This window comes from Heteronotia binoei, chromosome 1 (genome assembly GCF_032191835.1).
Source record: "Heteronotia binoei isolate CCM8104 ecotype False Entrance Well chromosome 1, APGP_CSIRO_Hbin_v1, whole genome shotgun sequence".
NCBI lineage: Eukaryota > Metazoa > Chordata > Lepidosauria > Squamata > Gekkonidae > Heteronotia > Heteronotia binoei.
In genome coordinates this window covers 41,196,916-41,213,309 of record NC_083223.1, presented here as the reverse complement: position 1 = coordinate 41,213,309, position 16,394 = coordinate 41,196,916, and the positions used below count along the sequence as shown (strand labels likewise).

The 16,394-nt window shown below is 40.2% G+C and overlaps 1 protein-coding gene across 2 annotated transcripts in view; it reads right to left on the bottom strand.

The window, feature by feature from the left end:
- SMC6 (structural maintenance of chromosomes 6) overlaps positions 1-16,394 on the bottom strand; it is a 67,133-nt gene that overhangs the window by 12,645 nt on the left and 38,094 nt on the right. For both annotated transcript variants that reach the window (XM_060233634.1, XM_060233643.1), the window contains exons 16-22: positions 15,279-15,393; positions 14,540-14,700; positions 11,973-12,108; positions 5,890-5,970; positions 5,195-5,365; positions 3,300-3,437; positions 471-616 (exon numbers count right to left, since the gene is read on the bottom strand). In XM_060233634.1, the coding sequence (XP_060089617.1) occupies positions 471-616; positions 3,300-3,437; positions 5,195-5,365; positions 5,890-5,970; positions 11,973-12,108; positions 14,540-14,700; positions 15,279-15,393 (948 nt within the window). The remainder of the gene's footprint in view (positions 1-470; positions 617-3,299; positions 3,438-5,194; positions 5,366-5,889; positions 5,971-11,972; positions 12,109-14,539; positions 14,701-15,278; positions 15,394-16,394) is intronic.

Below are 16,394 nucleotides of genomic sequence, written 5' to 3'. Positions count from 1 at the left end.
TAAGTTATAGCTATGGTGTCAAAAGGAAACCCTTTACATTCAAAGGCAACAGACCTCTGAATAGCAGTGCTAGGAGGCATCAGGGGAAGGCCTTCACATTTACACTCAGTTTTTTTGTCCTCCAGTGCAACGGATGTTCCACATACTGGGTGGAACAGTATGTGAGTTGATCCAGCATGGGCCACTAAACAGATCCTATATTCTTAGATGGACCACTGATTTGATCCAGGAGTGATCTTATGTCATGCTGAGTAAGGGGGGAAAATATGTTTCACCAATGTGGTCCCTGCAAAGGGAAGCATCTTGCATCCCAACAATTATATTTGACAATGAAACTTCAACTGTACTGAAATTTACTAGAATGTAGCAATACTCAGGATTGAAAATACTTTCAAGGGCCCGAACAAAACTCAAACAGAAATACAATACTACCTTTCCACACAAAGGAAACAAGGAACAAATAAATTTACCTTATTATTTCTTCTCTGTCTCCAGTACGCTCTCTTTCTGAATTTATCTCCACTCTCAAGCGATTCATTTCTGTATCAAGACTCTTAACAGTTCTGTTTACTTCTATTCTCTCTGGGTGGATTTCAGAAGCCTTCTCAATCATTTCCTAAAGAGCATGTTAAGATATGCCAAAATTATCTTCATTACATCTCTGCAATGTTATTGTTATTTATGCCGCTTCATTCCTGATAGACATAGTAAGAACTAATTTGGGATGGGTGTGGGGGTCTGTAAAGTTCTTTCGATTACTGTTTAAACAACAATTGTAAGAAAATAAAGAGAAACTAGTTCACACTACGTAACAGTTTAAGATGACTCAAAACTGTATAAGCCAGGCAACAGCCATAGTGTTTACTTGGCTAGCTAGTAAACAGCTAGTGCAATCTTTAACAGAGTTATATACCCTTCTAAATCCACCAACATCAATGGGCTTAGAAGGCCAATAATTCACTGAGACCATTCACTGTGATATCCCAGTCCATATCTAATACTATTGGCTTCTAAACTACATCTTTTCATCACTTAAAGCAAGACACCTGTATGCGCCTGTTTTAAAGCACGGGGGTAGGATAATTTTTCAAAGGTTAAGAAAAAGACTGCACATGCAAATAAAGCTTCACAATACAGAGGAAAATGTGTAATTTTCATTGGCTGAAGATTACCACCCTAATGTTTCAGAACGCAAAAACTGCATCGCTGGATCAGATCAAAAGTAATTCTAGAATAGTGACAGGGCAGTTGCTTGCAGAAGACCACAATGGAAAAAGCTACTCCTTCCATTCTTTGTTTCAATTACCTTTTTGAGACTATGACTAAAACCATATACAGTATTTTTAAAATACTGGTGCAGTTATAGAACGTTTACTTGAGAAGTAGAAAAGAGTAAGAGTCTAGTAGCACCTTAAAGACTAACAAAATATGATCTTTCATGAGTTGCTGCTCGCTTCTTCAGATACAGCTGCTAGATGGATAGAAGGACTCACATTCTAGCTTTATCTGAAGAAAAAGCAGTGACTCATGAAAGCTCATATTCTCCCACAAATTTTGTTAGTCTTAAAAGTGCTACTGAGCTCTTACTCTTGTCTACCGTTACAGACAGACTAACACAGCTACTAATCTTGATTTACTTGAGAAGCTTAAAGTTATTTATACGCTTTTAAACGTATTATACTAAGTAGGAAAATTAGGCATATCAACATTACCATAAGGACCAGAATTCAGCTCTTATAAAAGTTTTAATGTTTGGATATGACCTTTTTTCAAAGCTAAGCAAGTCAGAACTATGTAAAATAAAATTATGCAAACTCAAATATAAATCTAGTAGTGTGATTTTAATAATTATTTTGATAGATATTACAAATCACCTGGACTTTAGTTTCTGCTAGCAGGCCTCTGGTTAGAACTCAAGTTTCAAGAGGACCTATCCTTTAAAATAAAGGTGTCAAACTCATTTATTACGAGGGCCAGATCTGACATAGAAGAAACCTTGTTGGACTGGGCCATGTATGTCATAAAATGCAATGCCAGGTTGCAGAGATTTAAACTTTATAAAGGGTACAGACAACCAAAAAGATTTTTAAAAACTTAAAATAAAACATGCATAAAACTTTAGCACTCTTGCAGTATTTTGTTTAACTGTCTCTGATATAACAGTCTCTCGCAGTATTTTGTTTAACATCTCTTGCTCTGAATTACTGCACCAAAGTCTGTACAGTAGCAATCACAAGTGTGGTGTTGTTGTTCAGGTGTGTATCTGTAAATTGCTTCTGATTTATTGATATTCATTACAGAAATCTCATGGTCAATGCCCTGAGCATAAGACTCAGAGGAAAGCATGAAATGGCTGGGCATTGTAAGCTTTAGTACATAAGTTGCTTCATGTGCTAGTCAAGAACATGTAAAGGCACCATGACACAGACTGAGGGCTATGTGTTTGTCTACAAAACTATAGTCTTCCACAGAGAAATAATTACAACACCTACAAGGCAGTACAATAGAGAAAGAATGAATCATGAGGGCATGAATATAGTAATAAAGGGGAGACAAATCCAACTGCACCCAGGAGAGCCCTGACATAATAAGCCCAACAAAACAAGGCAAAAAGCTCATACCTTGAATAAAACTTAGTTGGTCTTTAAGGTGCTTTGTATTTCTCCCTGTGACTGAGGGAACTGAGCAAAGTATGGGGACGATGAGGGGGAGGAGCCTCAGGGGAGGAGGGGGAGGAGGCTTGACTCTGCTGTATGACTGAGACAGCCTAGCAAAGCAAACTCTCTTGCTCTGTAGCTCCTGTGCCATTGAGAGAACCTGGCAAAGCAAGCTGAGATGCAGAAGGAAGCAAGAGAGGGAGAAGGAAGTAGACCACAGTGAATTGCTCATGGGCCTGATAGGAGACCTGGGAGGGCAGGATCCCTCATGCAGACTGCATGTTTTACACCTCTGTTCCAAGGGGTGAACTATCATATTTCTAAATTTTGTTAGTTTGCCTATCTCTAACTTCTCATGTTAAAATACTTCCCCTGCTTGGGAAGAAGAGGAAACTGGAATAAAGGAAAATGACAAGCTCTGTGTGAGTCAGGAAGAATGGCTTCCTTCTAAGGATCTTAGGCAATCCATTACAAAGTGTATAGGAAAAACAATATTCAATGAGCTGATTCAAGTCATATTGTAAAATGGTCATTTAGTTTATAGAAATGAAAAGTAAGCACAAGAGAATGCTTCCAAATGCGTTCTCAGCATTTAGTGGATATCCCAAAATCAAAGATAAAATTTATAATCACAGAAAGTACCATTAATTCCTTCTCTTTTGCAGCTAGATGAGCTTTAAGTTTTTTAATGGATTCCAAATGGTCTTTCTTTTTTCCTTCATAGTGTCGCATGTGATTTTTACTGTATTCCAATGAGTCATCTGCTTGACTGAGTCCATCCTGTTAACCACAAATGAACACAAATGTCAATTAGTTACAAGTGATTTTAAGCAATATCACCCCACTCAACCAATTGATTTATTTATCTTATAATGAAATAAAAACTGGGTAACAGTGGACATATAAATCACATTCTTACATTTATTATGAAATGAAATAAACAGCACTAGAAAAGTAACATTATTATACTACTTAGTCTCAGAGAGATCAAAATAAACCAGATCATACCAGTTTCATTAAACTCTGTTGCAAGATTCAAATCACAAACAATTCAAGTCAAGTATGAAAAAGTCAATAGCATATTTTAATCATCAGTTAATTATCTTGTGAGTTTTAGTATTCATCATTTAAAATTCATCACATTCTTGCAGGTATAATTAATCTAGAAGTGGGGCCCCATAACATTTGTGGGGGGAAATCCCATCCCACCCCCACTCACCCCCAGACCCCTGGGTTCTCTAGCAGCTGCCCCTGGACCCAGTGCAGCCTCTGGGCTTAGGTTTGCCAAGTCCAATTCAAGAAATATCTGGGGACTTTGGGGGTGGAGCCAGGAGACTTTGGGGGCGGAGCCAGGAACAAGGGTGTGACAAGCATAATTGAACTCCAAGGGAGTTCTGGCCATCACATTTAAAGGAACCGCATACCTTTTTAAATGTCTTCCTTCCATAGGAAATAATGAAGGATAGGGGCACCTTCTTCTGGGGCTCATAGAATGGGACCCCCTGGTCCAATCGTTTTGAAACTTGGGAGATACTTTGGGGAGAGTCACTAGATACTATATGAAAATTTGGTGCCTCTACCTCAAAAAACAGCTCCCCCAGAGCCCCCGAAACCTCCAGATCAATTCCCCATTATACCCTATGAGAATCAATCTCCACATAGAGAATAATGCCCAGCAGACGTGTTCCCCCCCCCCCCCCATTTCTGGCGATTCTGAAGGGGATGGGCCTTTCTACTCATGAGTTGCTGCCAACTTCTTCAAAGTAACACAGACACACCATCCCAAGAGGAAGCCTTTCAATCAGCGACTGAAGCCTCCGGAGATAGAAACGCATATGGTTCAGACTCCCCGAGGAGATGCCACCCGGCAGCCGGAGAGGATGCAAGGACTACAAGTCCCAGCATGCACCTCGTGAAGGGAGGCTGGACTGGAGCGAATAGCAGGGTGGCGGTGGGTGGGTCTTTGTGACTCGGAGGAAGGGAGAAGCCTGAAGCCAGGCAGGGAAAGAGACACTGCGCCGTTCCACCCCCCCACCCCCGCTATCAGATTTTTAGAGAGCGGGGGATTAGGCTGCTAATCCAGGGGTCCCCCGGCAGGGCGGGGGTGTTGGGAAGCCTACCTGGGCTCTCTGCACTCTCTTAGGGTTGTGCCACCACTGCCAGGCCTAGTATGGCTCCTAGGCTGCATGGCTTGTGCAGAGAACACTATTTTACTTTTGGGTGGAATTAACTCCACCCCAATTTTTTTTTTTTTTTTTTAAGATTTCAGATCTTGGGAGTCTCTCCAAATTTTATGAAAATCCATTTAGCGTCTGTGTGGCCCCACACCATGAATTTAGGTATTCACAGACAAGGGTCACATGTGGCTATAGATTCTAGCCTAGGTTTTGAATGCTGCATTATCTCAATTTAGATGTCATCAAATGGTTCCATTCATATTTCATTAAAACCAAGGCCACACTTTTCATACAAGATCCTATAGTTTCTGTCCCTCACTCTGGACAGCATTTTGTTTTCAGCATATATATACTGTGAACCTTGACTGGGCCTGCTTCTTCTTCTACTTGATGAAGTTTGTCTTTAATTGCTGCTAATTTCTGTTCTGCTTCTTGAAGACTATGTTTCCCTTCTTCCATTTTCTTCTTCCGCAAATGAATATCCTCCATAACGGTTTCCATCTTCTTCTTGACCTCTTCAGCTTCAGCTTCCTGTTACAATTTTATAATTTCAAGGGCAAACGGGTTATTAATTAAATGTTAAAGCTATTGTGAATCTTCTATCATGAAATTAGCCCTGGATGCATACAAGCCAGCCCCAAGTTTAACTAAATTGTGCCAGCAGCATGCTGCCAGAATGCCAAAGCATGGAAAATGCCAAACTTACTGCTGTACTCCCCACAAACCACAAAAGAACATGTTCACACTAGCCCACCACTGAAACAGTTTCTTTTTTTACATTTATTAAACCAGCCAAGGGAACCATCATACTGGGCCAGCCTCATGATAACTATAAGTGGATATAACTATGCATGTAAATATTTTCAATTTGGAACCATTTATGATTTACTAACTTTCAATTTAGTAAAGTTTCAGATATAGTTAATTAAATAATGTATAAATTTAGACTTCTCATGATTAGTTAAAAATTAATACCAACAGAATTCTTATTAACTGTCATAATAAAAATTATTCTCCCCCCATACCATTTAGAAAAGTGCAACAACTATTCTTACCAATGTAGATATGATGGCTGACTGTTGTTCTTCTATGTTTTCAAGATCTATGATTTCTTGACTTATTTTTCTCACTGCTACCTGAAATAACCATGAATATAAATAAATTATTGCTAGCAACATTATCGGTAAGGGAGAGGAAGAGACATTCAACAAAGTCATTAAATTAAGGAGATTAAATACAGATAAAAAGCCTTAAACCAATCTGTGAACGTTTTTCAGCAATTATCTGCATAAATACTACCGGGGAAGAAAAAAAAATTACTTTTGATTATATGTTTTGAGAAATGAAGTAGTATGTAATGTTTGTGTTACAGTCCGGATGTAATCAGGCAGAGAGTTCCACCAGGTTGAAGCCAGGACTGAAAAAACCCTGGCCCTTGTCGAGGACAGCTGGATCTCTTTAGGGCCGGGGATCACCAGCAGATTGCTGCCAGAGCATAATACTCCACCAGGGACATAATGGAGGAGACAGTTCCACAGATACATTGGACCCATACTGCTCAAGGCATTAAAGATTAAAACCAATACCTTGAATCTGACTCGGTACTCAATCTGAGTACTTTCTGTCATAACAAAATAGTGATTACAAGTTTCTCATACATATGAATATCTGCTGGGCCACAACCAATACATCCCATCTTTAAACCATATCTTCACTTCTGTGATGCTGTACATTCTTGCCATTTTGAGATGCTTCTGTACCCAGGCCTCAACATATAATACCCACTAATAGGAGTTAGACAATTTTTAATCAACAAAAGGTGATATTATTGTGTAACTCATTTGTTTTTTTGCCCTTCTCCAAAATTTTTCTATTCTGGGACTCTAAAGTCCCTTTTATGGCACATTTAGCTGAGAGGCTAGGCTAACTTTGTTTCTCTGTGTAGAAACATCATCTATGATCCTTTGGTCAAGTCCAGCAGCTATTCCCCTATATTTTTCATGAGAGTATTACACATGGAATTTCCATAAGATTATAGTGAGGATTTATATTCCTATATGTAGAAGTGAGGCAAACATTTCCCAGCAATTACAAAGATCCACAGCCTCCTAAGAGTCTCCCTTTCCTGCAGATTTTGAGCCATTCCAATCATTATTTCTTCCGTTATTTATACTTACAAACTGTGACCCTTCATTCACAAACACAATATAATCAAGACAGTAGAATCTGACAAGCATGAGACCTGCAAGGACTTGCAGGGGCATGTCACTGCCCTCCTACAATTTCTCTTTCCCTTTTTGAAAGCCCCCATTAGCCTCTAGTCTCTTCCTGCCTACTTTTCTCCTTCCCATCTGCCACCTACCACTTATTTTCTCTCTTCTACACTTGGCAGCCTCCCCCTGAGAAAAGTACGGCTAAGTTGCAGTGCCAGCCACTGTTATGTGGCAGGGAACCCGTAGAGACTTGTAAGGGAAACCTCTTTTTCCCATACATCCTCTTCACCATGCTATTTCCTCTTTCCCTAAGCCTAGTAGCCCCGATATCCTCACCTTTCCCTGCCTTTCTCTTTTCCATCCACCAATAAACCTGCATATCATCTGCCCCCCCCACCATCTTCAGCTATATTAGCTACATTTATGCTCCGCCTTTCTTCACAATGTGGACCCAAAGGAGCGTCCATAATTCTCTCCCACTGTACCTTTCAAACAACCCTATGAGGTAGGTTAGGGTGAGAGTATGTGACTGGCCTAAGGTCATCCAGCAAGATTCTATGACCAAGTGGGGATTTGAACCTGGGTCTCCTTGATTCTGGTCTGATACTCCAACCACCACACTGGCTTTTCAGTAATAGCTGCTGTTGAACAGAAGTGAGCAGACAAGTGTGGGTGAATCACGGAATCTGTGTAACATTAAGTTACCCAAGACTGCTGCCAAGCCTGGTGAAATGAGTCCTCTCTCAAAGGCCAAAACAACAATGCAAAGTCTCGTCCCCGCCCCCCAACCACTTTTTGGTGACAGAAACCAAGGGTTCAACTGGCAACACTGTTGTGGTTGCTTTTGTTTGTTAAAGCTCCCAGATGCTGCTTCTATTATTTTGGGAGCTCCCCACTCCCCCGTCTTTTTTTGTTTAAAGATTTTTGATTTTTCTGCAAACCTTAGGTTTTTCTTAGGCTTGTAGAAAGATCTATCTTGTGTGTTCATGCCTTCAACTGCTGGCTTTAGTTATTCACAGATTTGGCCATGTTGAGAATTAGATAAACTGATGATTTAAATGGCATTGGGGTCAGGACACTAGACAGAAATGTCTATGGTTAGACAGCATGAATATGCTGGGGGATGCCGAGTACAACAGTGGAGAGGGTTTCCAAATACCCATCAGTCTGTACCTGAAACTCATTGTGCATGTCCTGCTGATATCATGGAAGGACCAAGTACTGTTCCAATGAACAGTGGTACCAACAGGTATGCACTATGTGGTGTCAGTGTATAATCCTCAATCATGTGGCTCTGAAGAAAAGTGATTTGTTTAAATTCATACTAGTTCTTTCTATTTTAGTGTACCTATCTACTCCTTAATTACTAAAAGGGGAGAGCTGTTACATTTGCCTGCAAATCATTTTCTCCAACCTAGAAATTATCACCTAACGCCAGGTATGCAGATATTTATAGATACTGTGTAGTGAAGGAAAAATACTCAGCACCAGTGTTTCCTCTAAACTGAGCTGGTGTGAGCTAGCTCACAGTCTTTTTTGTCCAGCTCACACATTTTTGTCTTTGCTAAGGAAGGATGGCCCCAAAAACTAATTTATGCAGTAGCTCTCAACTTTAATGCCAGTAGCTCACAAAGTAGAATTTTACAAATTAGAATCTCCACAGTTTAGAGGAAACATTGCTTGGCACATGTGCAGTGTGTTTGCAATCTCAGCGTTTAAAGAATTTATTATTTTGGCACAGCATTATTTAAAACATCCAAAGACTTATTTTACTGTATTGAGAGGTGATGGGACTTAAGACTGCCTGCTAAACCCTTTGGCATTCTGCCATATAATACTGAAACCTGCCTGAACATGTTACTTCAGTCCTTTAATCTTAATTCTAGACTATTTTAGACAAGGGGGGTATGGACAGGAACCTGGTGGTGATTATTCATAGGTGCATTGTTATGTATTGAAACTGGAACTTGGCCTTAGCGTCAATCAGGAACTTGGCTGAGCTTCAGGCTCCTTAACAATAGCCACCTGGATTATTAGCTACATTTATGCTCCGCCTTTCTTCACAATGTCACAGGGGTCTTTAGGCTAGCCGTGGACCTATAGTTGTGTGTGATGGGTTTTGGGGTGGGGTTATATGCATGCATATAAGCAGGCCTTTGGCCCTGCAGGCTAGTTCAGTTTTTACCTTGCTATGCTGTAATCACAAAATAAAGAGCTGAATTCACTCTCTCAAGAGCGTCCTCGTGCACTGAACCCAGTACTTTACATGCATATAAGGGATTCTGCACACACTTTACACAGGGCCAAGCCATAGCAGGGTTATTTGTAAATAATGATTATGATCAAATATGAGGCTCAATGAAACAGAATGCTCATGTTTTTGTTCCCACCACATAGTCCCACATACTCCTGTGGCAAATTTCCCACTGCAAACACAGGAGGCAACCTTGGAGTAATTCTCATTCCAGTTTCTTGTCCAGTGTTCTGCTCACTGGTTACTAGGTGAGAAACAAACAAGGAAGAAGCAAATAGCTTATGGCAAAAACACCAGAGAAAAAACAAATTTGGCCATGAATCAGTTTCAGCCATCTTGCAGCCACCTTCCCTATTCTTTTCTGGGAAATCTGGGCAAAAACTGCTTGCATATTTTCCCTTATATCAGTACCAAAAAAAGGGCTAGAGACTTCTTTTTTAAGGGGGCATGACATATTTCAGGGAAGCCACTGCATCCTTTCATGGGTTTTAAGTATTTTCTAGACTGTGTATTACTGCTGATGAATTACTTAGTGCTGCTCTCTTGTTCCATTGGTTATTATCATCTATTTATGCTAGATTTTTTAGAATTTTTATGGTATTTTATTCCAGACTGTAAATGGCCTTCACAACTATTTGGCTCTAAATGCAGAATAAAATGTTTTAAATAAATAGAGATGTGTACTTGAACTAGTAATACTCATGTTTTATGATTCTACTGTGTAATCTATGTTCAGATGTAAGTATCACAGAATAAAGATCAAGGCTAAACTTTCCAGCTTAGCAGGGTTAAAGATTTATGAGAATTACAGAAGGACTGAACTAGAGGGCTTTTCAATTTTCACAACAAAAAATGCCCATTTTAGGAAGTGAACAAAAATATGTAATTAAAACAAAACATAAGCAGCAGAAACAGCAACAGTAGCTTTCAAATAGCTTTCTGTGGTCTCCAAGACTAAATGTGCCAAAAATCTACACACCCAAAAATCTTATTTATCTTATCTGCAAACTAAACGAAGCAAAAGGCTTGAGTTTAGCATTAATAAAAACATCTACAAGTTGCAAATATATTTATGTAATCAGAGTTTCATAAAATGTAAATTGTAAGAATACAAAAGAACAGAATAAAGCACAGTTGAGAAATGCAGGTCAGGTACAAGGCAGAAGAAATTGTAGGGTGTTTCCAAGAATAAAAAGTAAGAACTGAATATACTGGAACACTGTTTGAAAGGAGGGGGGAAATCCCATGTATTAAAATAACTTTTAGAAGATAGTAAAGAAAAAGATTTGTTAAGGAAAAGATACATGAGAACAGGGGTTGCCAGTTAACCAAGTATGCTGATTAAAAAAGCTTTTACACTGTGGTGAGAGGGCAGCAACATTAACTTGGCTGGAACCTGCAGCCCACTCCAATACTGCCTACTTGATGCTGTAGCAATCTTGCCACCTCCCCACATGATCCACTCACAGGCATGTGCTAGCCAACTAATTCATGGGAACACGCTGACTGAACAGCTTGCAGGCACAAGCCAGGCAACTTGCAGGCACACTGGTCATGTCACTCTCTCATGTGACTGCTATGGCCCCAGCCCAGATATGGTGAGAGGGCAGCAGTGCCAAGTAGGTGCTGCATGAGTGACGTGGACAGGCCTGGGTGCCAGTTAACCAAGCTTTTACTGTATAATCATTATGAAAGTATTGCCCCGTCTAAACTGATAAGATCTTTCATGCATCCCATCTGGATGTCAGCATATGCTTGCTAGTAAGACTTTAGGCTGGAGTCTAATGCAACTGACAGTTCCTGATCTACGACAGTTCCTTACAGATTCCCTTAGCAGGTGCAAACCGATTCTGTCCAGAGGACTTGTGCTTATGCAGAATGACTCAGCACTGTGTGCTGATTGGTGTTTGTATATAGCTATGTGTATATAACTGAGGAGAGCTTGTATAGTGTATCCTCTGCTATCGTATGTAGTGTCTGGCAAAGCACTTTGACCGGTGTATACCAGGGCAGCTATAACTTGTATATCTGTAAATAAATGTATATAGTTAGCACAAGTCAGTGTGCTGTATATTCGTAAGCCTCTTGAACCCAGAGCATACCAGCGAATACACCAACACTGGAGACCAAACTGGCATACTTTAACCTATACTGTTCCCCCAACTTTTTGATCCTGGCCCAGTTTTGAAAAACACCACATGGAATTTCCTTCTCACTCCTATTTATTCTTCTTTTCTTCTACTGTATCTCTAGGTGGAGGTAAATGGACCCATAGCAATCAGGATTGTGAAAACCTATTTGTACCTTTCTTAGACTGCAATGCATACTTCCCTGGATGTAAGCCTCACTGAACTCATGAGGACTTACTTCTGAGTTAACACGCATAAGAGCGGACAGTGAAAGGGTCATGACCCCACCTGAAGAAATCTGGAGAACTATTTATGAGCCCAGATGTACAAAAGTGTTTCCATCCTTCCTTTAAGCAAGCATCATGCACCACTAGATCTCTCTCATAACAGAACATGTTAAAACTTTTAAGCCCAAAAGACAAACATGCCACAAAATTCAGAAGAAAAACAAAACTATTTTAAGGATGCTGTATTATGCAACATACACCAAGCCAATCACAATTATTTTCTAATATGACCGTTTCTTCCTAAACATTTCTTACCTGTAGTTGTTTTTGATGCTGCTGGTGATTATTAAGGATGTTCTGATTCTTTTTTATTTCATTCTTAATATAACAGATTTGTTGCTGACAAGAGGAAAGCTGACCTTTTTTGTTTCCAATTTCTTTCTCCAAGTGACTTAAAAGAAACAAAGCAAAAACAGGTTTTCCAAACAACAGTTCAGGAACAAAAGAACAGACTGCTTACCTGGAACAGATGCTCTCTAGGTGGTCATCTGTGCAGTGATGCATACAGGAATCCTTGATCCTGCACAAAACATCAGTCAGAATTTTCTGAAGCTACAATTAAAGCAATTTTGGCAGGCAATCTGCCTACTCCGATGCTGCAGGTACCAATGTGTATGCTTCAAGTGGGCATGGCTCAATGTCCTACTCAGTTCTTCCCAGAACTAAGCAGGCAAGTTACTAGTATGTGTGTGCGTGACTATACAGAAGACCACGCAAAGAACATCTAGTATAGGTAAGCAATTTATTCTTACCTGTGCATTCCCATGTAAAGGAAGAACAGTAAGCTGACCTGACAAGGATGGGAACAGATCAGATTATTCCTTCAAACAAACAGGCTTTTAAAGAGGAGGAGACTGGATTTATACCCCACCCTTCAATACCTGAAGGAGTCTCAGAGTGGCTTATGATCTCCTTTCCTTTCCCCTCCCCACAACAGACACCCTGTGAGGTAGGTGGAACTGAAAGGGCTCTCACAGAAACTGCTGTTGAGAGGAACAGCTCTTTGAGAACTTGTGACTGACTTGAGGTCACATCAGCAGGTGCATGTGGAGGAGTGGAGAAATTAAACCCAATCCTCCCAAATAAGAGTCTGTACATTTAACAACTACACCAAACTGGCTCTTAAGCACCACTGTTCCAAATGCAGAATTTTCTTGGCCTTAATGAAGGCTGGGACCAGATTGCAGCTTTATAGTTATGGCACCTTTATTAAAAGGCATGCTCTCACTGAATGTGCTCTGCCATTACATGGCATGGCAGGTGCCTAAGCTGGTAACACAGTGTGATGGTTGCAGAAATGCAAGGCCTGAAATGCTGGGAAGACACATAGAATCTTAGAGTTGGAAGGGACCTCCAGGATCATCTAGTCCAACCCCCTGCACAATGCAGGAACCTCACAAATACCTCCCCCTAAGGTTCCTTACAAAGTCCCTTGGAACACCTTAGGTTCCTTACAAAGTCTCTTGTAATACACGAAAAGGTTTAGTTCTTGTATGAGAACCTAAATGGAAGACAAAGGTCCTATACATGTCCTAAGAGTACAATGCTCCTTTCACCTCTGAAGTGAATCTGGAAAGACCATAGGTAATATATTGACTGCAGTGAAAAAGAAGAGAAATGTGATATCTGGGAGAAATGTGATATCTGATTGAAGGACTACTTAATCTCCGTGAAATAATAAGCAAGGCTTGGTCAAAATGAAAAGCCCAAAATTCACTTCCTTTTCTTGTGGAAGTAAACAGTCACAAGGAAAGCCATCTCAACTGTCAAAAGTATCTGGCTGCCAGTGGCTGGGTACATAGATTGCATGAAGAAGATATATAGGATATGACTACAGCAGACAGACCAGTTAACTAAAAGCTATTTTAATGGTGTCAGCATAAAACAGCACACTGTTACCTGTAAGTAGGTGGTGTGGGTATAATGCTGTTAAGTAACCTCTTAGGGAGGAGGCAGGGACCTTGAAAATGTAAATGTGGGAAATTTTTTTAAGACAGAAAAAATCAAGCAATATATATGGTCCCAGTTCTTGGAAGCAGCAAATCTGCAAAAGCTTTAAGCAGAGTATGAGCACCCTATGGATGGCTGTTGTGGATGGCTGTTGACACAAGTCTGACTGTTGTGGAGATTTATTCTCTATGCTGTGAGGCTGTGCCTTTCGACATTATCCCAATCCTAAGAAAGTATATAGCCGGTATGGTATTCAGATCTTCGCACAACTAACTGTAGAAGCTTCATAAACCATGGCTGATGTGACCACGCATGTTCCTATATGAGTGTCCTCAGACTTAGGAGCTGCTTTATAAACCTCTGGCAATGGAAAGACAATTCCTGTGTTCTTTCTCCAGACAGAGAAGGCAATGATCATACCCATTATGGCTGGGCAGTCTTCCCCAGAATAATGCAGAAATAATACAGAATAATCCCCAGAAAGTCACACAAGACAGCCATAAGGCATGAAATGACAACACACAATCCAGAGACTGGTAGAAGGGTAGAAAGCCTGAAACATCAAGAATGAGGCAAGAATAAAAGGCCTTGTTTGTTCATTTTTACAAAGAAAACTCTTCATGATGCGGCTTCTGCAGTGGTCAATGAACTGAGCCCCAATGTGCATTGCAGCCTCTGGTTACAGACTGGGCGGAACTACTGCCAAAACCACTTTCAGCTTAACTCTAGAAAATGCCAACCAATACGTTGTACAGGCTCAAGCAATTCTGTATATCTGAATGCACAAAGATCCCAGAGAAGAATTGAACTGAACCAGTCAAAAGAATTCTGGGCCATTTTAGAGATAATGCTAGTAAGTACTTGATACTAACCGTATATCTGCTTCCACATCTCTACTGAGGTACCTGGGCCTGGTATACTCAGAAGAATAATAGCGAGTGTGAAACACCTGATCACCTTCAGCGGTGAAAGCTTCTCTACAATTTTTGGGAGGATTTTGCATCACCATTACATCACGAGCTTCCTTATTATTCTAAAGAGTAAAACAAAAAACCAAACAATAGTATATTTTCTGGTAGTACGGTAAGCATGACTAGGAAAAAAAGAGATTAAAAGAGGAATCTGACCTCTAGAATTAAATTAATTAGTCTTAAGGTCCTTCTCCTCTCATGCCCTAGTGACTGTGCTTGAAAATATCCTCCTGAAAGAAGATGGCCACATTCCAACATTCTCCTGCCTGCAGTAGGTTTGCAGGTCCACATCCATCTTTCTGGAAGAACCCAATCTGCAAGCAGAGTTTTCTCTCTCTTGAGATCATGGTTACATTTTGTTTCCAAAAAGACAGCAAGTGGGATTACTACAGACCTGAATCTTGCTTATCTATTAAATCAGACCTCAGTCTCTGCCTTACAGTAATACAGAGAGAGGCCTATCAGGTATATTGCTTACAACAAAACCAATATGTCAAGTTAACAAACATCTCATGTTGCAAATCTGTTGTTACTGACAACAAAGCACTATGGTATAGTAACTGGTCTAGCATTTTGTAAATCTAGCTGCCAGAAACATGAATTTTTTGAATGTATTAGAACTGTAAGAGTAAAATCTTACTTTGATTAGCAGAATTGTTTCTATACCCCTCATGTCAATCAAACAGTTGGCAACCACAGCATTATCAAACTCTAGAGCTGTCAACACTGAAGGATATTCAGGATGATCAACTGCTCTACAATAACAAAAAAGGAGAGTTAAAGCAGAAGTGATCATTTGTTAAACAGCGAAAGTATACCTGAAATTACAAAAGAGAGAAGACACAGTTACAGAACATTTCAGATACATTCTCAGAATACCAAAATTATCATATTTGTAAGATCAAATATTAACTTCTAGTAGTGAACTCAAAGACAACAATTTCCAAAAATTCAGCAGTGTTTCTGCGCTGCATTGTAGAGATTACAAAGTTTATATCACTCTATGCCAATTAATTCCCACCTTCATTAAAGACATGAAGTAGTCAGATTCACGTACCTGATGAAGTAATCTCCAAAAGCAAAATTACAACCCAATCCTATAAATGAGGTTTGTAGCTTGAGAGTGCTGTTGAATCATGGTCTATGATTGCAGGCTCCAGTCTTCTCCAAGGCATGTAGTACATTTTATCATCTTCTGCCATTTCTCAAAAATTGTAATCTATGCACAGTGATCCATACTGTGATCACATGTTAGGTTACTGTAATGTACACTATGTGGAGTTGCCTTTGAAAACTCTGGAAAGTTCAGCTGGTTCAAAATGTGACAGCCAGACTTCTGTTGGAATCAACTCATGTGCTGAAAGATTTGCACTGATGGCCTATTTGTTTCAAGAAAAGATTCAAAGTGCTGGTTTCTACTTTTAAGGCCCTAAAGAGCTTGGGGCCAGATTACGTGAAGGATTGCCTTCTTCTGAGCTGTCTAGCCCACAAGGTCTCCTCACAAACCCTGCTCTCTGTGCCCCAGTAACTGGAGGCAAGGCTTTCTCAGTTGAGGCACCGTACCTGTTGAACACCCTCCTGGAACTGCCCTTTTCTGCCAACTACCAACTCCCTTAAAATCCTGGTTGGAGGAAGTATAGTCTATTGCTGCTGGTCTCCTTGGAATGCATTCAACTGCATATCCATTTGGACAACAGACTGGCAATTTGGAGGCTGCTGCATGGTGTAAACCCCATATGGAAGCACAGCACTGTAC